Source organism: Panthera tigris, chromosome B1 (genome assembly GCF_018350195.1).
Source record: "Panthera tigris isolate Pti1 chromosome B1, P.tigris_Pti1_mat1.1, whole genome shotgun sequence".
NCBI lineage: Eukaryota > Metazoa > Chordata > Mammalia > Carnivora > Felidae > Panthera > Panthera tigris.
This window is the reverse complement of record NC_056663.1, coordinates 22,393,086-22,420,606: the sequence shown is the minus strand read 5'-3', so window position 1 is coordinate 22,420,606 and position 27,521 is coordinate 22,393,086. Positions and strand designations below refer to the sequence as shown.

Here is a 27,521-nt window from a genome sequence, read left to right as displayed (position 1 = left end):
CTGTTTTCCCTTGAAGAGATGTGACCTTCTGCACCGGGGGATTTGGGTTGCTGGTTAAGTAGTCTATGCCAGTCTACCGTTTTTGTGCCTGGTGCCATGACATCTGAGGTCAGCAGCATCAGCATTTTCGAAGGGAAGTTGGACAGGAGCGGAAAGAGTGCAAGGAGAAAATGAAACCATGTGGGTGAGCTGGAAACTGCATGTTTCTCGCTGCCTGCAACTTGATGATCCAGGGGGCCTGCTGGAGAAGGTGATGAGTTCATCATGGAGTTCATGTATCCGGCTCAGGAGTGAGGGGATCTGAGGGAGGCTCCTGAAGGATCTTAGGAGCTACCGGTTCTGCTGTCCTGCAAATCTCGTAAGCTGGCAGAGCAGTGACGATCGGTATAGGCTTGGAACAGGCCCTGCTGTCACTGCAGTGACTTTTGGCACATAAAAAGAACAGTGGGAGCGCCTGCGTGGCTCAGGAGGTTAAGCATCCGACTTGAATTTGGCTCAGGTCATGACCTCGAGGTTCATGAGTATGCGATTCATTTCGGGCTCCATGCCGACAGCGTGGAGCCTGCTTGGGGTTCTCGCTCTCCCTGTCTCTCTGCCCCTCCCCTGCTCTTTCTCTTTCAAAATAAATAAACTCTGAAAACAAAAACGGAGAAATAAGTGTCTCCTGCTAAACTCCCATTCAAAATTTCTTTTGAGGTCCATGATAAATCAATGCAGGGAAGTGAATTCTGGAAAATGTAGTTCTAGTATAGAACTACGACTCTCTCCTCTCTCTCTCTGTATATATATTTCTGGGATTTTTCAGTGCATATTTTGGTCCATAGGATGGTATCCCACAGATACCTCAGGCTCTTCTTTCTTTTCCCCATTTTTTTTTTCTTCCTGCTTCTCAGATTCAGTAGTTTTGATGGCCTGATCTTCAAGCTGGCTGGTTGTTTCCTCTGCTTGTTCATAGCTGCTGCTAAACTCTTCTACTGAATATTTTTGCTTTAGTAATTTAGGAGCTTTTTAGATCCAACATTCTGGTTTGGCTGTTTTTTCTCATTTTGTAATTTCCATCTTTTAATTGATATTCTCATTTTTATACAGTATTTCTGATTGCCTTTAGTTGTCTTTTGGTTTTTTTTAAATCATATTTAAGCAGTTGTTTTAAGGTCTTTGTTGAGTACGTCCAACATCCGGATTTCTCAGGGGCCATTTCTGTCCATTGATTTTGCTCCTTTCAGTGGGTTACTTCCCTGTTTCTTCTTATGCCTTGTCATTTTGGGTTGTTGTTGAACACTGGACCTTTGAATATCATAATGTGGTGACTCTGAAGAGCAGATTCTCCCCCTTCCCTATGGTTTGCTCTGTTTGTGTTTCTTGAAGGCTGTGGTAGTCTATTTGTTTAGTTACTTCCCTGAACTAATTCTGCAGAGACTGCATCCCTTGTTGTGCATGGTCACTGAAGTCTCTGTTCCTTAGCTTGTGTTTCATTAGTGTTTTTGAATGCTAGGAACTAGCACCCCCCAAATCCCCATAACCAACCAACCAAACAAACACACAAAACAGCAACAATAACAACAAAAGCTACCTCTCTGGTCTTGGCAGATGTGCATACATCTTGCCTTGGGCATGGACACAGTTTTCTACATTTCTCTGTGTACGTGGCTTTTTAAAAAATGTCCATAGCAACTCTTTCTGGCTTTTGTTAGCAGGCTTTATGCAGTCTATTGTATGTTTCGACTGTAACTTTTGGTGCCCGGCCCCTAAGGGGTGTTAAGTTTGCAGAGTTTTCGATAAAGGCATGCTGCTTTTCCAGCTTGTTTCAAGCGAGGCACAGCAGAGACGAACGCTGGCATTAGTCCTTCAGGAACAACTCAGACGAGTTAGAACTGACATACACAATCATTTGCAGAGAAGGTTCGCCCTGCGTCTTTGGAATCGGGGACCAGGGCCCCAGACTCAGAATGTAGGCTGTGGTAGTCTGAAGTCCAAATCCAAGGGTGGGTAGGACAAGGGTGAGTAGAAATGTTCCAAAACTTCCCTGCTGTTTGGAAGTTGCCTTTCTCTTGACTCTGCATTTGCTTAGTTGCTGTAAAATCTTGACTGTGTTCCAGAGTCCTGACGAGGTTGGTTCTGACAGTTTGTACTTGTTTTTCAATGTTTCTGTGGGGAATGAGCTCGTGGAGTCACTATTCTACCATTTTGCTGACGTCATGCTCCCCCATTTTTCTTTTTGATTAAGTAAATACTCTAAATAATAACCTATACCTAAAACAGGTCTTTCATTAAGAGATAGAAGCATAAAAATAACTTTTGTAAATGACATAACTAAACTTCTAAATCTAGAGTACCCTGTAAAACAAAAGAGCTGATAAATACCAGATGGGAATAGTGTTGTGATGTGACAAGAAGACTGATTCGATTAAACAAAACCACTTAAAGATATGGTACCTAACTTTCACTAAAGAAAAAATAGAGTTAAAATGTCAGGCTATGCTGTGGTTATATGCCTGAGAGAAAGCTATATCTAGTACCAAACAGTGATTCCTAAAATTCCTATATTCCATTCCAATGTGTTAAAAAATATCTCAACATAAAAATCTCCTAATTGTACTTTCTCTGGAAACACTGTTAATGGTCTACCTCATAACCATTCACTTCTTCCTGCTCTCTGCCAGAACAGGGATTTCATTTAGTTAACATGGGCCCCTGAGCTTTCATGAACCTTGAGCTTTTCCAACTCTGGAGAATGAATAATTCTTTTTTTTTTTTTTTTTTAATTTTTTTTAGTCTTTATTTATTTTTGGAGAGAGAGATACAGAGTGTGAGCAGGGGAGGAACAGAGAGGGAGACACAGAATCCAAAGAAGGCTCCAGGCTCTGAGCTGTCAGCACAGAGCCCGACACGGGGCTCGAACTCACGAATTGTGAGATCATGACCTGAGCCGAAGTCCGACGTTTAACCGACTGAGCCACCCAGGCGCCCCCATGAATAATTCTTATTATGCAAATCCAATGATGCTAAGTTTGTATCTCTTGTCAGTGACTGGCTTAGATATAAGTATAAATGCAATCCTCAGCACACATAAATTACTGAGGTTTCAAATATTCCATTCCCCCTTAATCACAAATATTACTATATGATTTGTGACAGCTATATGCCTTCATCAAATCTTTTGAATACAGACTATCATAGTTCATAAGGTTTTGCAAAACTGGAGGCTTTTACTTGAAATTATTTATTCAGGCAACTGAGGTAAAATATATTTGGTTCTCAAATATCAACTGGTATTCCTATTTTCTACCTCCCTTTCCTTTCTTTCTATTTCTTCCTTAATTTTTTTTTTTTTTAATTAATTCACACTGCACTTATTTTGATGCTAGATGGCTAGACAAGTAGGATGCAATGATTGTGGTCAGGTGTTCTTTCTTTTTCTTTCTTCCTTTCTTCCTTCCTTCTTTCCTCCCTCCCTCCCTTCCCCCCTCCCTCTCTTCTTCCTCCCTTCCTTCCTCCCTCCCTTCCTTCCTTCACCAAATCACAAAGTACTGCTTCCTGAAGGAGAAAATGCAATTTAGCATTCCAAAGTAAAACTCCCAAATATATTGGCACAATTAAGCCCATTTCTAGACTGGACGGAGTGTAATGGATTACCTCAATTACAAAAAGGCCTGTCTTGGTTTTCAAGAAACAAATGTCTATACCTCCATGGAAAATAAGTATCTATACAGTCGACAGTACAGCACACACACCCATAGGCACTGATCTCATACATCTCATATAGGCTGATATGCAAAGGATTCTTTTTTTAAAAATAAGTTTATTTATTTCGAGAGAAAGAGACAAAGTGAGAGGGAAGGTGAAGAGAGAGAGGGAGACAGAGAATCCCAAGCAGACCTCATGCTGTCAGTGCAAAGCCCAACGTGGAGCTCGATCAAACGAACCACGAGATTGTGACCTGAGCCGAAATCAAGCATCCGAAGTTGGATGCTTAACTGACTGAGCCACCCACGTGCCCCAAGGATTCTTTTTCATACCATCTTGTTTCCCGTATGAAGGAAATACGGTGCAGTTGAGCACAAGGAATTAATAACCAGATGAATGCAGAGCGAGGCTCTAGAGACAGTCTGTCTACCTTGAGAATCCATTCTCTTAGTCACAATTACCCTGGAGAAAATCATCCTATGTTTAACAAGCAGAAGGACATAACGTGGTAAAAGGCCATTTTCAGCAGGCCATTTCCAAGACAACATTTTTGCCTTTGCAAGTGAGAAGTAGGGAATCTACTACGTGGTTACCATTTGTGAAGTGAGACTTCAGGATATGAAAAAATACATAAGCCCTTTTGTGCTTATCACCATTACAGAGGGAATGGTAGAGCCATTCCATAGTAGTACCACTATCTAATCATGTGTCCCTCTGGGTTGGGCTTAGGAAACTTGAAAGAGTATGTTCTTCTCAGGGCTCGATTGGATTTGGCTTGGCTTCGATAGCAGTCACTGGTCTTTCTGGCTGTATACTTAGTAGGATACAGGCCCTGGGTTCCTGGTGGCCTTTCACACTCTAAGACAGACTAGACCTGCATAGACAGACCTGTAGGGTCACTGACCCTTTAGGGCTGAGGATCTCTCTCTTTATCTCTCTGTCTTACCTCTCTTTTGCTGGTTGTAACCGTTGAGGGACTTCATGAAAGATTCCAAAGAAGGGTGGCTGAAACTTGCTTCTGTGCTCAAGACATGTGCATGCTATTATTTAAAGTAGAATGATTGCATGTATTTACATTTCAAACACAGTGTCTTAGAATTATAACAACTATTCAACTTAATTTAAAATGCATAACAAACTGAGCTCCATGTTGAAAACGACCTGTTTGATCCGCCAATTATCCACACACATATAGTGATGGCGGTCTGTACCTTTTCTCAGATGCTCTGCTTTTAACTAATTTACGGTTCAGACAAAGTAACAAACAAAAAGTAAAACTGTCAATACATGAACACGTAAAATAATCGTGTTGTTTTTCTTTATCATCATATTACTGACCTGTATTGACCTGTAAATCTCCTGATAAGTTTTTCATCATGGCCAAAGTATGTCACAAACATTGCTATCTAACAGCCAAGTTATTGCACATTCAGAGAATTTGATGGCCGGGTAAAATTTTTCCTCAACAAACGTGTATGGTTAGAGATTTTGCGAACTCGGCACAAAAAACCTCTTCCCAATCCTCTCATTATTAAGACAGTAATTTAATTAAAATCAACTCAAAAGATTACAGAGAAGACAAAAATGACAAAACTTGTCATCTTGTGAAGGTATCAGCTGAGGTCAATGATTGGAAGGTGTTTCCATTATCATTGGCATTTATAATCCAGGAGCCTTAGACTTTAATCCATTCCTTTTGATGCATGTCGTTATGTTAGAAATTCCATTTAAAAACCTAAAGAAGTTGAAATGGTTTAAATATAGACATATAGGAAGTGTGACGGCGTTCAGTATGTTTAACCAGTGATTTTAAACAATTCCTTTTCTTTAGACAAGATTCCTAATCTCTTAAACATTCACTGGACTGATTTTAATGGAGCAAACTTATAAAATCATTTTGCAACAGTGGTTTCATAAATGTGGAAGAAAACAAAACATCACAAAACGCAAGTGACTCCAGCATCTTCAGAGTGTGAACAGACTCTCGCACCCCACTGTTTAATTTTACATTCTTCGATAGATGATTCTCTCCCAAAACAAAACACTTCATTCAGCCAGATTGGACCGGTACCTGAAGAAACCAGATACAAATGCATCAGTAAACACGGTCTGGGGTTGATGTCTGAATGGGACAAAAACATTAATTGACCCTCTAACTTAAGACAAAGGTGCTGCTTATTATCTACATCCAAGTGCCGTGCTTTCTATTTGGATTCAAAAATTAATCTGCCCCGGAAAACCTGATATTCTGTCACTGTGTAAACTAGTAAGAGTACAACGTAATAAGATCTATACCAAAGGTATATCCACAGCTCTATGAAATCACAGATAAAAGAATGATTGGTTTTAACAGATTCATTTTATTTTTAGAAATAAGAAGGGAAATAAGCTTTGCTAATCATAGGTATGTGCAATGACCTGATGGTCTGAGGCCATCTGTATGAGGCATTCTCTGAAACATTAACAGGTACTGGAGTTCTTTTCTTAGCTTCTGGTGTAATGCTATTTACGTGTGCCTGGCTTACCAAATATATTACCTATTTTTTTTTTTTTTTAATTTACATCCAAATTAGTTAGCATATAGTGCAACAATGATTTCGGGAGTAGATTCCTTGGTGCCCCTTACCCATTGAGCCCATCCCCCCTCCCACAACCCTTCAGTAACCCTCTGTTTGTTCTCCATATTTATGAGTCTCTTATGCTTCGTCCCCCTCCCTGTTTTTATATTATTTTTGTTTCCCTTCCCTTATGTTCATCTGTTTTGTCTCTTAAAGTCCTCATATGAGTGAAGTCATAAGATTTTTGTCTTTCTCTGACTAATTTCACTTAGCATAATACCCTCCGGTTCCATCGGCAATCAAAAAGCATATTATCTATTTTTAATTAAACTAAGTCTAATACAATCAGCAAAGGGCTTACAAACTATCCTGCAAAAAGACCATGGGTTATTAATTGCAAACACAGACAAACAACAACAAAATGACAGAGCTAATACTCTCTTTATCTTGAACTCTTCCCCAGACACATTAAAGGGTAAATGGCCATCAGCAGTAGGCTCCTCGGAAGATATTTAACCAACTAAATACACAGACTTCACTGCCACTTTCAAGAGAAGGACATTATTCTATCAATGAATAAGGAAAACAACTGCTTTTTGAAAGGAATCCATGCATGCCAGGAGAAGCTCATTTGAAAAATAATGTTTAGAAATGTTTTCCTGGTACACTCTAAAGATTTTCTGTGAGTGTCACATTTAAAAATTCCCTTCTTTTACACGTAAGAAATGGAACCTTTGAAAGACTTCTAAATGAAAGATGTGGGGTTTTGTTAAATATACATAATGCAAACCTCCTGATGTGTTTTTAAGGACATTTCATGCTATCAAGAAACTGATGATTTAGCAGCTAAATTTCCAGAAACCCCTTAGCAAGTCTGGTGGATGGTAAATAAATATCTTAATACCGTCAGCATAATCAATAATACATTTTCTTCAATTCAGATCAATGTGATGTTGAAAGGTTCTCTTTCGGTCAAAGAGCTATATAAAACATAATTAGAAATCACTTCAGCTTAGAAACAGACCTTGTGACTTATAAAACACGGTATTAAGTGAAGACTTTTTTTTTTTTCAAAGAGGCCTCTATAATGGCATACATAATGACATTACTCATGCTGATTTTTCAAATATTCTATGAGTTCAATAAATAAAAGTTTATATATATGGTGAGTGATGTGCATAATAATATAGTGGTGTGTGTACATATGAATAAGTTACAAATATTGGGAATTTTGGAACCACTTTGTGGATAACATTTGACCTAACTTAAAAAAAAATGGAGAGAGGTTTTCCACATGTATAAAAGAAGTTATTCCATAGAGTGGGGGCGCAAGGTAACGCTTGATGTATTACAACAGTCACCAGGATCCTGGCATCTAAAACACAAAGTACATTAATGAGGGGAGAGCAATCAAGGGGAAGCCTGTATAGAAAGCCAGGACCATGTTTACAATACTCTGAATTGTATATTGTGAGTCGCCAAAAGAAGTGACATCATTGGGGCACCTAGGTGGCTCAGTGGGTTGAGAGACTGCCTCTTGATTTTGGCTCAGGGGTCATATCTCACAGTTGGTGGGTTTGAGTCCCGCACCGGAATCTGCCCTTAGTGTGGAGCCTGCTTGGGATTCTCCTTCTCTCCCCTCTCTGCCCCTCCCCAACTCACTCTCTCTTTCTCTCTTAAACTTAAAAAAAAAATTATTTTTAAATGTTATCATCAGAACTACATTTTAGACATGTATATCTGACAGAAATGTAGAAGTTGGATTAAAGAAGAAAGTCTGTAAGCTAGAAGGACAGTTAATAGGATGTGTATGGAGAGATTTTTCTCTGAAGACTTGTGTTTTCATTTACTCTCAGAATTAGATAGGAAATTTTTATTTCCACCTATAACAAAATTGGGGCATTCTCTTAATCTTTGGATAATTTGTGCCTCTACTAGAAAGATCCAAACATGAGACAAAATTATATTTGGGTTCACGTTCTCAAGGTAATTCGGAACACTGCATTGTTCAGTTCATATAGTAGTAATTAAATCATTCGGGCCCAAACAATATTTCTATTAGAAAAGAAAGGTTTTCCTGGGCTGCTCAATTATAAAAGTAGTAACCTGAGAACTCAAGTATATTTTGAAATGTTTATAACCGTATTGAGCCTGTTTGACTTAAAATTTTAAGGCAGATAAAAAAGAAAAAGATTAGGGGAATATGACTTCAAAATCAGAAACCTTGCCAGGAATACATTTTTGTTCCCAAGGGGCTCTTCCAAGGTATAGCCCCATCTTTTTTGTGTTTGTGAGTGTTCGTATGTGTGGGCGTGTCTGCACACGTGTGCTTCCTTGTAAATGTATAAAGTCTATCTAAATTTTTTGGAAGCCCCAAAGGGACTCAAAAATATATGCAAATAATCACAACTGCACAAATCGTGGAGCTCTGCCCATGTCCACGTAGAAGAGAGCCAAAACAGTGGGACATTTCTACATTGTGTCTATTACACATACAGACATTCATAAAGTGTATCAACAAATGTAAGTAAAACTTTTGGGGACAGCATGGGTCTGTCATAACGGGAGCCCAAGAACGGGATGGCTCTATGAGAGTCTCTGTTCCAGGGCAATGTGATGCGTTCACTCCTCATGTTGTAGGTTCGGTCACTGGATTTCGATCTCAGCAGTGCAGACATTTCACAATCCGGGGAAAAGAGAATTAAGAATGAGAATCCCTCCCCTCCGGTGGCTGGAGCACCAGCAGGACAGCCCCGCAGGGGTAGCACAACACGGAAAAGCGTCCGTTCATGTGCTGATATGTGAACACAAATGTTGAGCAGCCTCCGTAAAGGAAGTCACAAATGTCAGAATGCCAAAGCTGTAGTAGTAATCGTGAACATTTAAGCCCGCTCTGTGACGAATTAATGATGTGGCTGAAAACGTTCCAAGTACATTTAATCTGTTATCTCATTGAGTCCTCAAATAACCTTAAGAAGTGAAGTGCTCTTCTAGTGCCATTTGACTGTTGAGGAGAGGGAAAATCGAAGAGAGTAAGTAAGTTGGGCCAAGGTCATGTAGCTAATTTCCACCCTGCATCTGCGTGGAGCCAGTGCCTTTAAAAAATGATTCACTGCAATCCCCTGCGTCGTTAGAGTCAGTCGTTCAGCAGATCTGTTTTGCCTGCCTCCTTGAACGAAGGGAATCGAAATCCGTTCCTCCTTGCACTGACTTCCAGCTTATGTTTTAGAGTAGATGAGGCAACTGAGATCACATACGTAATCGGCAGCAGAGTTGATACCCGTATCTAGAACCCCTACCTCCTATTCCGGTGCTTTTTCCACCAAGGACCCGGATATGATAGACATATCGGGCGATTCAGTAACTCTGGTCTTTAGCGATGTAGAAAAGATTCAGCCACAGTGAACATCCTAGGTCTTTTCTACACCTGATGTTTAAAATTTACGTCTTCTAATAACGCTGTAAAATAATGGCGGTTATCTCCATTTCACAGGTACAACAACTGAGACTCAGGAAAAATGTTTGCGTTTATCAAAATAACAGAATGACACCAAGAGACAGAACATGATGACATTTAAGACTAGGTACAATTCACTGACTGCACAGAAGCCCAAAGAGAGTTATAAAAATAATTTTCACAGATTTGTTTTAATTTTATATTAATATATTCAGGACTATTGAGCCTAAGGGAAACATGTGTTTAATATGCATCTTTCCATCTCATTCCAAATTGTTTTCTGCATTAAAAATTAATTCAAACGTAGCATAAGATTCATAAAATTTTACCTTGATGTAAACCTCAAAGATTAAAAAACAAATTTTATTTTTATTTCTTTGCATAATAACTATTCCACAAGGAATTTGGATGCTGCTGCCATCGCTGTTATTGTTTGTCTCTGAACTTTCTTTCTGGCTAGTGGCAAACTATGCAAAATTGAGGTGTTCAGTTTATTTTATACTCCTATCTATTTGTCATCCATCTATCTATTTATCTACCTAACCACGTACACATCTACAATTCCCTTTACCATTTGGGGGCTGGAAGGAGAGCAAATTGACTGATTTTGTGTTTCCAAAAGCAGACAGCTATCACTGTGTTGTCCACGGCTTCTGAAATTTTATGAGTTTGGTTTGTGATGCCTGGGAATATGCTCAACCGATGATGTCATTCCCTCATAATCTCTTTTTAAAAAATTACAGATAGGGATATCTGTTTCAAAGATTCAGATTTAATCTGCTGTCCAGTCCCTCACCACTTTTCTGGGAAACAACAAACACCAAAAAGATGATCATATTTCATGAGAGGTAGTATAGTGATGAGATTTCAGAGCAGCTGCCGAATAGGTGTGTGAGAAGCAAAAACTGCTGTTGGTTAAAAGTCTGAATGAATTTTAATTAAATCTAGTCATGGCTGGGTGATTTCAATCTGGATTACTTTAAAGAATTCTAATTGTGGGGCGCCTGGATGGCTCAGTCGGTTAAGCGTCCGACTTCAGCTCAGGTCATGGTCTCCGGGTCTGTGAGTTCAAGCCCCACGTCGGTCTCTGTGCTGACAGCTCAGAGCCAGGAACCTGCTTCAGATTCTGTGTCTCCCTCTCTCTCTGCCCCTCCCCCACTCACATTCTGTGTGTCTCTCTCTCTCTTTCAAAAATAAATAAACAATAAAAATTTAAAAAAAAAGACTTCTGGTTGAGAAGTCAACAACTTCTTCAAGAAAAAAGCCTTTCGTTTTGTTTGTTGGTGAGGTTAAAAATCAAAGGTGGAAACGGAATGGGAATCAGAATTGAGAATGGGTAAACTTAGACTGTAGTTGTCAATTCTAGTTTAGTGGTTCTGAAGAAGACATGCATTTTCCCTGTTTTAGCATAGATGCAGAATAAGGAGGTGGGGCTGATATAGCTCTGGGATTTCATTTACCTTTAAAATTCTGTGATTCTAAGATTTTAAAGAAGCTCTTTGGAAATTCTTCAAGATAACGAACTTAGAAGGACATTCTGTCTAGCGGAAAGAAATAGGTTAAGGCGCAAATCTTGTCTCCCCCCCACAACCACCATAACCATTGAGCAAATCTGGGCAGGTTTTGTGACAGCTCTGTTAAGTTGACTGACTTTCTCTATGCAGACTGGGGCTATAATATCTATTCTCACAGGCAATGTGAGCACTAAGTGATATCATATAGTGTGTACTTGATTAACAATATTACCCCATACTTCGTATTGTCTTTGTTACCATAAGTAACAAAACAGATGTGTTAAGAACTCAGTGGGCTCCAAATCAGGTTCCATAATACCCAGCAGCCAAACATCTACCTTTTATTTTATTTATTTTTTATTTTTATTTCTATTTATTTCTTTATTTTTTTTTATTAGAGAGAGAGAGAGCATGAGTAGGGGAGCGGGGCAGAGGGAGAGAGAGAAAGAGAGAATCTTAAGCAGGCTGCATGCTCAGTGCAGGGGCTCGAAGGGCTTGATCCTGCGACCCTGGGATCATGACCTGAGCCCAAATCAGGAGTTGGATGTTCAACTGGTTGAACCACCCAGTGGCCCTAAACATCTACATTAAAAAAAATTTTTTTAACGTTTATTTATTTGTGAAGGAGAGAGAGACAGAGTGTGAGTGGGGGAGGGGCAGAGAGTGAGGGAGACACAGAATCCGAAGCAGGCTCCAGGCTCCGAGTTGTCAGCACAGAGCCTGATGCGGGGCTTGAACCCACAAACCCTGAGATCACGACCTGAGCCCAAGTCAGACGCTCAACCGACTGAGCCACCCAGTGTACCTAAACATTTACATTTTAAAACTTCCAGTGGGCAGGGGTCAGTCTGTAAGAATTTGAGTTCTGAGTCACTGATATATTTTATATTTGAGATTTTACTCGCATTCACTGAAGGGTCAGTTCAGAGGTACAGTGATATTTTTGATCTCCTTCCATTTATTCTTGTAATTTAAAAACTTCCACTTGGAAAATTGATTATGAAATGTGAAAGGGGTACTAGAAAAAAAAAAGATGATATTTATGTTTAGAATTTTCTTTAGTTTCTGCTTTCACGTTTGGAGCGGCAGCGCAAACTCCTGTAAACTTAGAAGACGAGTTGGCTACCCCAATCCAGCTCCAGCTTTCTGCATCAGCTAGAACTGATGGGACAAACTCCTGGAGCACCACCATGGTCGGTAAAGCTCGTTCAAGTTCGATGCTGGGAGGCCACTGGAACAAGAGACTGGAAAGCCTGTCAGGCAGAGAAGTGACTCCCTCACCCTGCACTGCCCCGTGCAGTGACCAGGAGCCACTCAGTGCTTCCTTAAGTTTAACCTTTTGGTGTACTCAAAAAAAAAAAAAAAAAAAAGAACATTCCACTGTATGCAAAAGGTGCATCCAAATAAAAGAACCTACTTAAAGGAGTGAGCTTGAAGCTTTATTCCTATAAAACATTTTGCCTGCAGCTGCAAAAGTAATTGTTTTTAAAGCTAACAAGGATTATCTTGGGTAAGTCAGGTTTGCTGTTTTAAAACCAGAAGGGGGAGGAGGGGAATAACTATGTCCAGAATTGTGTTTTTTTCTTTAAGGGGGAAAATACAAAGGGTATAAATTTAAACTTTTTTCTTCTTGTTTCAGTTCTGGGAGTAATGTACAATATAGTGTTGATCTGATTTTTCTTACTTCCCCAGGGAACAAGTAATTAAAACCTGAATGCATCTCTCTCTTTCTCTCCCCTACGCCCACCTCCACTCATATTTCTAAGTTTCCTTTCCAGTCTCTATCCTGCGTTCGGAATTGCCTTTTCTTTTCCTCCTGAGTGGAGGAGTTGAAACAGCTTCACATAAAGAGGTTGTTTGCCGTGTCTAATCCCAAATCCGCTTACAATGTAAGCCCGGTTCTTAAAATACAACGTACAATGAAGCAGATCATGAAATTTATTGCTCAGGGTCTTTTTCTTCAGAACAAATAACCTCAGTTCTATTATGTCTCCCAGATCAGCTTGCTTCCTTATTTTAAAATTCTCATAATCATCGTTCAATTGTTTGGTATTGAAGTATCCACAGAGAGGTGAAAAGAGCAGGGTCTTGAGAAGAGTGAGGACAGGGTTGGCTTCCCCACAGAAGACACTCCTGCAGTCACACTTCTGTGGAGTACAAAGTCACATTCAACTTTGAGCCCTGGAATACCCCTGATGCCATCGACAATATGGTACTGATCTTTTCAAAGAAGATGGTAAATACCTTTGGAATGATACAGTTGGAGCCGTTGCTTACAGTGATCTATGCCACCATATTGAGCGATGCTATGAGCCAGGCTTTGTGTTGAGTACTTTCTGTATGCCAACTCATTTAAGATTCAGAATAAATCTGATGGGGTTGGTGCTATGATTCTCATTTTATTGGGGAAAAAATGCAATCTGAGACAGAAGTAGCAGAGTTAAGGTTTCATCTCATATCTCCTCAGTTATAAAATTCTTAGTCTTTCCAATTCACTTCAGTAGGCAATTAAGAATGTTAAAGGAAAACAAAATTCAGACATGCCTGGTTGTTTCATTATAACAACACTCTAGTATCATGTATAGAATCACCAACTACCGTGAAAACACAGCCTCACTAAAAACGGACCCTCATCTTCGAGAAGTAGTCAGTTATCCAAACAAAATATGAGAGAACTGTCTCCATACAGCCCAATGATGCATTTCACATTAGACTAAATTCTATTGTTTTATTACTTATTTAAATGGAAAACATATTCTTGCCAGGATTTCAGAATACTTATTTCTGTCTTTTCTTAATCCCTGAAGATACAAGCAGGAAGAAGGGCTATAGGGACAAGAATACTTTACTTGTGAGAGTAGGCCTTAATGTTAATGCAAGCTTAAGACATCTCTAACTTTGTGTTTACCACCTATGTTTGGAACTCAATGGAAAACAGCTTTGTACATCGTGATATTTATAGCAGCATTAACAACAACAGCCATATTATGGAAAGAGTCCAAATGTCCATCAACTGACAAATGGATAAAGATGTGGTTTGTGTATATATATTTAGATATGTGTATATATATATATATGTGTGTGTGTGTGTGTGTGTGTGTGTATGGTTGTGTATATATATGTGTGTGTGTATATATATATATATATATATATATATATATGTATATATATATATATATATATATATAATGGAATATTACTCAGCCATCAAAAGAATGAAATCTTGCTATGTGCAACAATGTGGATAGAACTAGAATGTACTGTGCTAAGCAAAATAATTCAGAGAAAGACAAGTATCACATGATTTCACTCATGTCGAACTTAAGAAACACGATGATGAACATAGGGGAAGGGAAGGAAAAATAAAATAAAAAGAGGGAGGCAAACCATTAGAGACTCTTAAATACAGAGAAAAAACTGAGGGTTGCTGGCAAGTGTTGCATCGAAGGGATGGGCTAAATGGGTGATGGGCATTAAGGAGGGCACTTACTGTGATGAGTACTGGGTGTTACATGTAAGTGACAAGTCAACTAAATTCTACCCCTGAAATCAATATTACACTATGTGTCAACAAACTAAAATTTAAATACAAACTTGCACAACAAGAGAAAAAAGCTTTTAGGTGTAGGGCAAGGCTTCATATTCAGTGAGGAAATGAAGCTGGGGAACAGCATCTTGTTTGCTTTCCTTCCACAGATCATATTCTGCCAAACATTACTCGTTTTCCGCGAATTACAGTACATATGCTACTGCTGTTGCTCTGAATTTGGTTTACCCTTTATAATAGATGAAAGGTATACTTCAAGGTATAAGAGATTAATAAACTGCACCTACAGGGTTTGTTTCTTTTTTTTAATCATAGATTTTGTAATTTTTATTTGAGAGAGAGAGAGCGCATACGAGCAGGGGAGAAGGGCAGAGGGAGAGAGAGGGACACAGAGAATCTTAAACAGCCTCCATGCTCAGTGCAAAGTCTGACCCTGGGATCATGACCTGAGCCAAAATCAAGAGTTGGACACGCAACTGACTGAGCCACCCAGGCATCCCATGGGGTGAGGGGCTTTTCCCTTCACTTCCCTTCCTTTCCTTTCCCTTCCTTTCCCTTTCCTTTCCTTTCCTTTCCTTCCCTTCCTTTCCTTTTAATGTTTTATTATTTTTGAAAGAGCACAAGTAGGGGAGGGGCAGAGAGAGGGGGATAAAGGATCTGAAGCGGGTTCTCCACTGAGAGCTGCGAGCCTGAGGTGGGCTTGAACTCACGAACCTTGAGATTACGACCTGAGCCCATGTCAGACACTAAACAGACTGAGTCACCTGGGTGCGTGGGGCTTGTTTCTTAAAGACACAAAGTTAAATGTCTCTCTGTATAATGTAAGCTATAAAATCACTCATCTTGAGGAAAGGTGAGTTTTCACCCGTTTTAGGGTAGTTTTCTCTTTTTGGATTCAGTTATTCAGCTAGCCCATGTTTAAATTATCTGAAAAATGGCAAACTGTATTTCACTTTGTCAACAAAGGCACATCCTAATAACTCAAATAATCTACATGTTGTTATTCTTACAACTGAATAATTTTATCCATCTACCAGGTGAAGAAGTCACCATCGATGAAAATTGTATTTCATCCATTAAGTACTGTGGTTGTTCACTTCATAGATGCTAACAGTCATCTGAAATATTTTATATGATTAAATATTTGAAATAAATGGGCTTTCATGCTATTGGTCTTAGTTTCCACAGAAATAAATTCTCTCTTCATATGTTGTTGAAACCAAGGTTGGTAGCTCAGTCTTGCTAAACGACTGACTGATTCATTTGACTCTCCAGTGACCAAGAGTTGGGGATTTTTAAATTTTGTTTTCTTCTCTTGAAAAAACAATTATCTGGCTTATTGATATTTAAAACGTTTTGCTTTAGGAGGTACATTTTAGAGGTGCAAGAATGATTTTAGTCCCATACTTTCCAACCTGGGGAGAAAGTTCTGAAAATTCAGTAGAGATGAAACATATGGAAATTCCAAAGATGTATGGTTGTAGAAAATTATGGATCTTTTCTATTTCCTTTGTTTCTTTTGTTCAAAGCTGTAAGACACAAATTAAAAACTGGGGCCAGGGGCTGAGCCTAGGTACAGAAATTCTTGCCATCACCACACTCTTTTGTCTTATCTCACCTCTTCATATGAGACTAAATGATTTTTCTGACCCCTGAAGACTTTGGAACCTGGATCTCTGCTTAAATTTCTCTCTCTTTTTAAATGCTTATTTATTTTTGAGAGACAGAGAGACAGAAAGAGACAGGGAGACAGAGAATCCCAGGCAGGCTCTCAGCCACCCAGGTGCCCCAATTTATCTCTTCTTTTAAAGTTTATTTATCTTGACACACTCCCTTATTTTATTGCTATAGACAAAATAGCAGCATTACCAGATAATCTTATGTTTATAACTTTGCATGAAAATTCTTCTTGCCCATATCTAAAATAACACTTAATAAAATCAAGAAGGCCAATTTTTTTTGTCAACATCAATTTCAGAGAAACTAATTATGTATTTGTCAGATTTGTAGAGTAAATAAGGAAAAAAATAGTGACTTTAAAAGTCTAATTTATATGGTTACTTTTTTCTAATCTCTTTATCATTTAGAATTGAAACGCTCATATGTTTAATTATACATAAAACCTGTTGTAAGGTACCCACTTAGGAAAAATAAATGAGACAGTAAAAATGTTAAGATGTATACATTCAAATACTTTTGGCCCCTGCAAATTTTCTTCCTAGCTCTTAAAAAAAAATTCTTTTTTAACGTTTATTGATTTTTGAGAGGGGGGGGTGGTGAGGGGAGGGACAAAGAATCTGAAGCAGGCTCCAAGCTCTGAGCTGTTAGCACAGAGCCTGACATGGGGCTCAAACTCAAGAACTGCGAGATCATGACCTGAGCCGAAGTTGGACGCTAGGCCAACTGAGCCACCCAGGTGCCTCTCTTCCTAGCTCTTTAATACATTCATAGAGCAGGTTATGGAGTCAGCTGGGTAAAAATACACAAATATGCATGCAGCAACAGAATTACTCAGTGTTTTACGAACCTCAAATAGAGGGGAAAGTAACCTACCTCTTCCCTTATTTCTCATCACGTTTCTTAAAGGATTTAGAGAAATCATAAGGAGCAGGTAGGGAGAGCCTATGTAATCGCTTCTTTCTCTTTCATGGCTCCTCACTGTCCTTTTAGAATACAGGTGCTCCATCAGGGACCAAGGATAGATCTCACTGCTGTGGAACACGACTGCGAGGAAAACGCACAAGCCGGTGCCCGGCTCTCCAGTTCCGCAGAGGAGAGAATGTGAGCGAGCACCGGGAAATGCTCCTATGCCCCCAAGACCCGGATCCATAAACTGAGCTTCCCAGGACGGCCTATGGTTCACTTGTCCCTAGTTCTCTTCTACTGCACCAATCAATATTTTCCTCTGGTGTTGTCTACTGAACCAAATGAGTCTAAACACCGTTTAAACACTAAAGATCGCCTGAGAGCGTATGCCATTTATTTTTAAGATCTATTTCTTTTCATTTCTACTTTCTAGGAAGGGATTTTGAAAAAAACTCCTACATAGGATATCTCTTCCTATTTTATATGTTCCTGCTGCTACTATATTCTATGTATTAGAGAGGGGCCAACATTTCATTAAAAAAAACTATATATACATATATATATATACTATATATATATATACACTATATACTATATACTATAGTATATAGTATACTATATAGTATAGTATATATATATACCATATATATTTATATATATACTATATATAAAACTATATATACATATATAAAAAACTATATATACATATATATATACATATATATATATATGAAATATATTTTTTAATTACCTTGTCCAAAGTAAGCTCCCTTATGCACAGCTTGAACACCTTGGTAACCCAAACTTCTACAGACGACCTGTCCACCTCGTAGCTCCCAGTGGTCATCACAGACTGTGCCCCAGTGGCCACTGTGGAAAATCTCCACTCTGCCCTCATGAGGACCGCTACCACCAACCAATCGTACGGTCTTAGGTGGAGCTGGAACAAAAGCAAGCAGGGGTTAATTATATATAACTATTGTTTTATAGTGCTTAAAAAATTGCCACATTTTCCCCCCAAGAAGTAGGACTACTGGAACAAATATTAAACTTTCTAGCACCACCTGTTGGTAAAGAGTTTAATTGCAGATATTGCATTAGTCAAAACTGAAGTCGAATTTCTTCGGTCTCAACACTTCTATGAGTGACATATACAATTTATATAAGTTACATATATGAGAACACTTCAAATATTATGCCCCAAAGACTTTAAAATTCAACATCTAAAAGTTTATTAATATGCTAAAGACTTTTCATACTACTTAGTAAAAATAATAACAAATTGGTTATTTTCTTGCCACATTAACACACAAACCGGAACACGTAATCCAGTGACTTTCGATGATGTAGGAAGTGGAAGATATTTTATAAATTATAAACATAAAAATAGATGACCAAACATCCTATCTTTTACAAGAGAATCAAGATAACTATAGTGACAATATTTATTATTTTGGATATTTTGAGAAATTACTAAGGCAATAAACTTTGTGAAGAAATATACTATGTGTTTAACTATAAAAATTTTGTTCGCAAAATTAATCAAATTGCTATATATGATAAACCTTTATAAAATTTTGATCATGTGCACGTTTGAATGACTATTAAATGACTCTTTTGGTTTTTTTGTTTTGTTTTGTGTTTTGGGAGAGAGAGAGAGAGAGAGTGCGCGAGAGAGAACACCCAGGGCAGAATCCAAAGACACAAGGCTCTGTCTCAGCGGTGAGATCATGATCCGAACCAAAATCAAAAGTCAGACGCTTAACAGACTGAGCCACTGAGGTGCCCCGTGCCTCCTATTTTTAAAGAAAACAACATATATATATATATATATATATATATATATATATGTATATATATTGTATATATATGTATATATATATATATATAATGAACTTAGGGACAGATAAATAAAAGTATGTAAATATTATAAAAACAAGTCACTTGGAGAATAAAAATTTCTTTTTTAATTTCTTTTTAAATTTTTATTATTATTTTTTTAAGGCTTATTCAGTTTTCAGAGACAGAGAGACGGAGCGTGAGCAGGGGAGGGGCAGAGGGAGAGGGAGACACGGAATCCGAAACAGGCTCCAGGCTCTGAGCTGTCAGCACAGAGCCCAACATAAGGCCCGAACTCACGGACGGCGAGATCATGACCTGAGCCGAAGTTGGACGCTTAACTGTCTAAGCCACCCAGGTGCCCCCAGAGAATCAAAATTTCTTTAAAGAACCTTTATTATTCTAGTAAGTTTTCATTTAAAAATCATTTGGCTGAAGAATAGAATGAAAGGCAGAGACAGAAAATACTTTTAAAATTTAGTTCATGGCTAAATAAAAATAACAATATTCTCTAATAATTATAAAAGCCAACGAATAAATACACTTCTATTTAAATGTATCTTTTTAATGTAAGTTTGAGACACACTATAGTGAAAAAAGCAAGATGTGACTATCACCAAATATATCCCTGTCATATGAAAATGGAGTGTTAGGGAATGGGTTTACAAAGCTCAATTAATTGAAGAAATACTCAGCAACATTTTTTTTTCTAAATTTTATTGAAACCATAATCCAGTAAAGAATACCAACAATTTTCTATAACATTCTATAACAAAACTGACTGAGCCACTCAAAAACATAAAAAGCTAACATGTTAATATGTGGTGTTATAATTATAATTATTTTCTTGATTCTTCCAAAATAGAATTCAGTGCTAAATACCGAATTAATGCAATCAGGCCCAAGTGCATAAGCCATTCCTCACTTAATAAACATGAGTTTAGAACATTCTTAAAGGCAAAATAATTTGTTGTTACAGTATTCACACTTTCAATTACCAAGTAAAATACCCATGTGACCCAGTCATTCATTATAATTGCTTAAGAAAATGGGCAATAATAATCCAGGCGTGGATTGTTTAATGTTTTAAAATATTAGAGTCATGTAGTATTAACAAGTACCACCCCCAAAGGTTTTGTCTTTCCAGAAGTCAAATATACCCACACATAATATATTTATCATGATGCTGTGACAAAACACATCATATTCAAACAGCTGATTACATGAGCTTGATGTTCTTCTTACCCAAATAGGCGTAGGAAAGTGTTATGGCTGTGTATTCTTTACCACTTACCCCTCCCAAAATGTCATTAAGAAGCCTTGTGTATCCTGGGGTAGTATTTCTCAAACATTAGTATCGTCTTAGCCTGTTCAGGCTCTATAACACAACACCATAGACTGGGTGGCTTAAACAATCAACGTGGTATTTTTCACAGTTCTGGAGCCTGGAAGTCGAAGACCGAGGTGGTGACAGATTTGGTCGGTGGTGTGGCCAGCTTTGTTGGCATGTAGACAGTGTTAATGCATTTGTCAAGTAAGAAAGAGTAGGGGAGCTATTTCCTTATTGAAGGTGAGTTTTGAGCAAAGACAGTAAGTCCAGCTCATAATAGATATTTAAAAAAATCTTGATATAGTTATGTAATATTAATTATACTATATATTTAGATGTGTTTTCTTTCTTTTTCATATCTGTCACTGTAGAGTATAGCTGAAGTGAAAAACCCAAGAATCAGATAATCTGGATTTTAGTTCCGCCTCTCACATGGCTTCTATGACCTTATGAAAGCGTTTAACTACCCTAAGACCAAGTTTTTCAGCAAGCCAAAAATATCTACTATCTCACCCTCTGCAGAAAAAGCTTGCCAACCCCTGGTGTAGTTGAAAACACAATCCATGGACTAGAATGCCAGAGGATTTCGGTAGGGATACTTTTGCTAAGTGGTCCTGGAACAAATAAGGTCATGGCGCATCTCTGCTTTCCTTTCCAGCTCCGCTGAGAACCACTCCATCCATGCACTTCTTGCTTTTTACTTCTGTTACATAACTGGTCACATTTCCCAAATAAGCCTTGCTCTCCCTTATTTCTGGAGCTTTGATCGCTGTTGGAAATGCTCCCTCAACCCCCTACACCCTTTCTCCCACACACACACCATCCAGTTCTCCCCGTGCCGCCTCCAGTCCCAGGGTTTGGATAGGTTTCCGTCTTGAAGCTTCAGCAGCACTAATGACCCACCAAAGCACTCTAAACCAGTTTGTTTTCTCCATTAAACTGAGATCCTTACCGCTAACATTTCAGCACCTGGCAGAGCACAGGATTTCACTTAGGAGGCACTTGATGAAGAGTTAAGGTATGAGTGAGTGAATGAATCACCGTGAGCTCTTCCTGATGTGCAAAGTGCATTCCTGAGTGGATGGAGTTAGTAAATGCTGAAAATATCAAACAATAGAAGACATAGAATTCAATATTTCACAGGTGTCTGGAGGGACTATAATTCCTACGTGTAGAAGCAGTAAGGGAAGATGCTGGTTTACCTGAGATAAACGAGTCCCATTATGGGAAGAAAGGATGTGGCTATTTACTGAGAGCCCCCCAAAGTGGGAGGAATGATCAGAAGCCTTTATATATCCTAAAACCCAGTTTTGTAGGTTCAGAGGATTTATTTCTTAGTGGCAGACTAACGTTAAACAGAATCTTGGGACTAAATGTCAATTCAATTTACAGCAAGAAATGTAATTGCCTCAAAAACTGGAATATTTGTATCTACTTGACAAGGCCATTTTCTCCCCGTGGGCAATCTGCACAGGAAGTCAAATTGCAATCAGTGAATTATTACTTTAATTAATTTATTAATTTACAATGAGACACAGCAATGAGATTTTGCCTCTGGGACTGGCCAACACTGTTTGGTTAATACATTTTTCTTTACATATGTTAATACATTCCATCAGGTTAGGTGATTTGGCATATCTCTGCTCTGATTCATTTTCGTTTAACTTCCTACAGGCAATCTGACTATTCTTAGTTCCCAGTTCTGAAGGGAAGGGTATAGTACTGATCATTTCTATATATTCTTAAAAGTCTGTATATAAAATAAAACCAATATATAAGATATTTATTATACTAATAGCTCACTCATATTTCTATGATCATAAGAAAATTTTTTCAAAAGAAAAATATGTCATAGAGCAGGTAATTTACAAAAAGTTTTATAATGTAATGTGAAGAAATAATTCAAAACATAATAAAAGTTAACAACTTTGGAGGTTATTTCTGTTTTGTTTATTGTGGGCTTATTTTGAAAGGAGGAAATAAAACATAACTATAATAAATATCTTAGAATAGAAAAAGAGTTGATTATTATATATACATTAAATGAAGAGTTTTGGGGGCATTAAGCATAACATCAAAAGATCATGTAGAAATGGAAAAACAAAGATGATAATACAAGTATTATACAAAAAGACCAGAAGTACCCAAGGAAATTACAGTAATTTTGTATATGGGGCAAGAAATTGAATATATAATCTTTTTCTTATTTTCTGGAATTGCATTATTTTAAAAACTAAGATTCATAAAAGAAGTTGTGGCTGGAGAGTCACTAATGTCCTTACTCTTGTAAAGGGTCAATGACTCAAAGCTGAAATTCACAAAATTGAGAGGAAAGAACAAGCTCAGAATGAGCGAGATATAAGGCCATTCATGGAAGGAACACACACAATATTGTCTGCTGTTTGTGCATAATACATATGTAGCAAATGTATAAAACCAGAAATGGAAAGAGACATATATATTCCAAGATAAAGGTTCACCCTGGAAAAGCTAGGGACGCTGGCATAAATAGGGTCTCAACTGTATTAGTTAACATTCTGTTTCGTAAAAAACAAATACCTGTAGTCGGTATGGTAAAACGTCAAATTCTCCAAAATCCAGGTGATGTGTACATGACTACTGGGTAGGTGTTTGTTATAAATGTTCATCTTTTTTCCCTTTATATTTGAAATATATTTTATTTAAAGAAGAGAACACATCTACAGCTCTGTTGATGGAGCCACACGTGAGCCCTAAATAAGTTACAAAAGTGCTTCAGTGCCAGTCTTAAGAGTTTGAAAAAAAAGGGATTCTAACTCTACTAGGCTCTATTAGATAGGGAAAATTCTAATCTGAAAAGAGAGATCAGGAAGGACGTGAACTATGGGGGCTTCTTTGCACGTGTCCCTCACCGCTACTTGCGTAGAAGTCAAGAACGGAGGTTAAAAACAATTCTTGAGGAGTATAGTTATCTCAACTATTACCGTATCATTTACTTCATGGTCACGTTTTCTTTATTCATATCATTTATTAGAATTAGAATTCAGGGTTAAATTTATTACAATGGTAATTATTATATTTATTTCCAAATTTAGTAAATTAAAAAAAAAATCTGATTGCAGTTTGATCTGGAAGTCCTCACAATGTGGCCAAATTCCTCTAGAAAGGAAAGTGATGTCTTCTTTATGATAATTAGCTTCATGAGGTAGTTAGCTATGAACCGCACAACCTTGATATCAGATGTCTGGAGAAACAGAGTTAAACCTCTCTGGAAAATTACCGTAACAGATTTTGAATCTTACTCTGGAAGTTGAAGGAGACAAACATTTTGGAAATCCGAGACAGAGCAGAGCACAAAGTAGATGGAGAGGGTCTTAGTGGAGAAGAGGCGTGCAGTGTAGTCTGATGACAGCGGAGAGATTGAGAGCGGCCAGGGAGGAAAATGTAGTGTCTACACTGGCTGGGAATTTCAAGACAATGAAATCTGAGGTTCACCTTTACCTTGTAGACTGTTCTGCTTGCATTTTCCTATTATAACTAAACCTTCAGTAAAATCCTCTCAGATCCCCAGGCAGCACTAGGCTTCTTCCTCAAATGAAGGCAGAGATGTAGTGCTCATTGTGGAATGAGCAGTGTGGAGAGAAAGAAAGGTATGTAGGTTGTTTCCTAAACCAACCACAACGAATGATCCCCATCGTGTGGCTTAAAACAAGAAATTTATTCCCTCACAGGTTTGGAATCCAGAAGTCTGAAATCAAGATGTCCACAGGGTCATACTCCTTCTGAAGGCTCTTCGGAGAAATACTTCCTCACATTTTCCTAGCTTCTAGTGGCTCCTGGCAGTTATTAATGTTCCTTGGCTTGTAACTGTGTCACTCCAATCTCTGCCTCTGTTTTCTTCCTGGGTCTGTGTGTCCCTCTCATAAAGATGCCATTTGAGTTAGGGACCACCTGGATCCAATATGACCTCATCTTAGCCTAATTCCACTTGCAAAGATGCGACTTCCAAGTAAGGTCATATTCTGAGGGTTCATGCGGATGTGAATTTTCACATTCTTAAACCCAGTATTACAGAGGTAGCAGGGAAGATACATGATGGAAGGTAATTTTTTTCTGTATTTTCATCAGACTATTTCAGATAGGAGGCACTCAAATTGCCTTAGAACATGAGGTTGGTGTTCAGTTTTATTTTAACATTGAAGAACAAACTAAAGGCCCAAGATTTGAGGACTGCAGAAGAGGCAGGTAGTAGATATTTTGGCGACATTGGAAATTCACTGGAAATTAGTTAGCAAACTCCACCATGATTATACTGAACACTTACAGTTCAACTGCTGAATAACTAAAGACTGAGAATCTGTTGCTTCAAAATCCACGATACCAAACTCACATAGCACTGAGTAAATCTAACTTAATTATGAGTGGGAGTGAATTACTTCAGTGTGTGCAAATTAAAAAGTAGCAGAAGGCTATTCTTGCCTGTATTTCATTTGTCACTTTTTGAGCTTTCTCATCGGAGATAGCTTTAAAAGAATCTTGCTGGGAGAAGTGGTAAATTTTTAAGATGGAAGAACTTTGTGTTTAAAAAGAATACCTCTCTTGTTGTGCAGATCCCCACAAGGATATGATGGTTAAGAATAAGTTTATGTTGCGGGGGGGGGGGGGGGGGGGCGGAGACAAAACGGAAAGGTTGAGTAAGACAAGAAAAGCAAGTGTGGTTGGGAGTGTAAGTTGTCTGTGAGTATCCTGGGCGCTAATGTTGCTTCTACTACTGGATTTCCAAATTGTCAATTAAACAGACGTGTCTGTGTTTCAAAGACCATATTGTTTTCTTCAAGGGACCGTATCCACATATTAGGGTATTGATTATCATTTTAGACCAATTTTGTTATTATTTAATATCTCATTTCTACGTGAGTCTTAGTTTCTGGAGTTGCTGAGGAGAACTGCAAAAAATTTATAAAGGTGCATTTTACTTGCCTATTTTTAGACTATTTACAATTTGCTCTTCACTTAAAACCATTAAGATATTGAATGGAGCTAATTTAGAAAACTCACACCACAAAATAGCATTAATTACATTATCATTCTTTCTGATTTCTGAAAATGTAGACATCAGTCAGACCTCATAAATGTCCTTGTGTCCCTCTTTATAATCTGTTAAGACATTGATAAGTGATTTAGCCTATTTGAGCCTTGACTATTTATAAATATATTAACACGTACCTCCTACATTTGAGGTGTCAAATATGACATTATGTGGAAAAAATGTATTTTAAATAGTAAAGTACTATACAAAAGGTAGTGATAGAATTATTCATTTTATTTCATTCTGAAAGTTATTCTAGGAAACTATGAAATCATAGACTGTGGGGATTTTGAGTTGTGGATTTCGTGGAGAAAAATGTCTTAACTTTGGCCCAAGGAAGATTTATCTGTCCAGTTATTGGCAAGGCTGACAACCCAGGACAGATTCTTTGACTTTTTATGAAGAGAAAATTATTTTCTAAAATAACTGAGTGTTTGCCCCTTGAATTGGATCAGGAGGTAAATTAAAAGCCAATATACATTCTCTTTGTCATTGTGTGCTATATTTTGTTTAGGCTCATAACTTTTCAGAGCTCCAGGGGGCCATCACGACTGACTTGCCGGGACTGGTAGAAAATAGCATAGACAGTCTGCATTTGATAGAAGCCATGATTTGTGTCCGAAAGCTGTGTCCACAATATTTGAGGACACATCACTTGACGTCTCAAATATCCAACGAAAAAAGCTGTTTCTCTCTCCTCCAGGACTCATTGCTTCCATTTGCTTAGCTTAAACTTTGGCTGTTTTGGTGTAATCAAAGTAGATACTCTTAGAAACAAGAAAAAAAGCACAGGATAGCAAATTTTGTTTGGATAATAACAGAAAGAAAAGCAGAAAATAATGCAAAATGTGGGTCCTTAGGTTAGGGTACTAAATGCTTTATTTCACATGAGAGGGTCCTAGTGCTTATTTACCAGAGGGGGCTGGGGGGGGGGGTGGGGTGGGCGGTGAGGATCTGTATCATAAAACAGGAAGCTTGTTTAGATGGGAAGTCAGGCTGCAAACTTCCTTTATGACTTCGGACAAATTGTTTTGCCTGCTTTCATTGTATTTAATTTCTTCATTTGTTATGACATCTTGTGGAATTGCCTTCTAGGACTTTCGTGAGAACTGGTTTAGTCCATGAATGTACTTTGAAGAGGTTTGCAAAAGAGACTAAAGAGACTCTAATGTGATAGGATTTAAAATGAGATAAACCGAGATTCACACTCCGCCTCATATATGCTAGCTGTGTGATTCTGCACAGGTTAATGACCTGTTCTAAATCCTCATGGGAAAAACAGCAGACAGATAGGTTTCTTGAGAGGATTAAATGAAGTAGGTATATACATAGGGCTCTGTAGAACACCTGGCCCAGAAGACTCACTCTTTCTGTTATAGATATTGTTATGAATATTATTATTTCTTAAAAATTCAGATTTCTGGCCTAATTGGGAATCGGTGATGATACGACAAAAGTATCACGTATAAAAGAAATTTTCAACTACACTGTGCTTCAGAATTCCAAAGAAAGCTTCTGGAAACCGCACATAGCAGCCCACAACCCAAATTCCTGAAATAAACATCTCTGTATGTTGAGTCCAGCCATCCATATGGGATAAAAGCCTGAGAGATCATTCTGATGCTCACCATAGCCTGAGAACAAATGTCAGACCAATAAAAGAATTTTTTTGCATCATGGAAGAAATGACCTAATATTGCTGTCCAATAAGCACTTAACAAGAATATTATTAAGTATTAGTTAGCAGCGCAGTTGATCCACTTTTTCAGGAACTTTAGCCCTGCACTCTGAGATTCTGAAGGGGTGATCCTGCCCAACCCATCATTTGGTATTGATCCTTTACAGACTACAGTACTTAGTCAAGGGAAAACTCAGATTCCAAAAAGAGACCACAAGAGTTCTTTTGAAGGAAAAAGGTGGCACTCTTTCTCAGAC

The 27,521-nt window shown here is 38.1% G+C and overlaps 1 protein-coding gene across 3 annotated transcripts in view; it reads right to left on the bottom strand.

Annotated features, from left to right (window-relative positions):
• Positions 1-3,949: 3,949 nt before the first annotated feature.
• Positions 3,950-27,521, bottom strand: part of MSR1 (macrophage scavenger receptor 1) — an 82,363-nt gene continuing 58,791 nt past the window's right edge. For all 3 annotated transcript variants that reach the window (XM_007098960.3, XM_015545162.2, XM_015545163.2), the window contains exons 9-10: positions 18,101-18,289; positions 3,950-5,758 (exon numbers count right to left, since the gene is read on the bottom strand). In XM_007098960.3, coding sequence (XP_007099022.1) covers positions 5,625-5,758; positions 18,101-18,289 — 323 coding nt within the window. In that variant the 3' untranslated portion in view covers positions 3,950-5,624. The remainder of the gene's footprint in view (positions 5,759-18,100; positions 18,290-27,521) is intronic.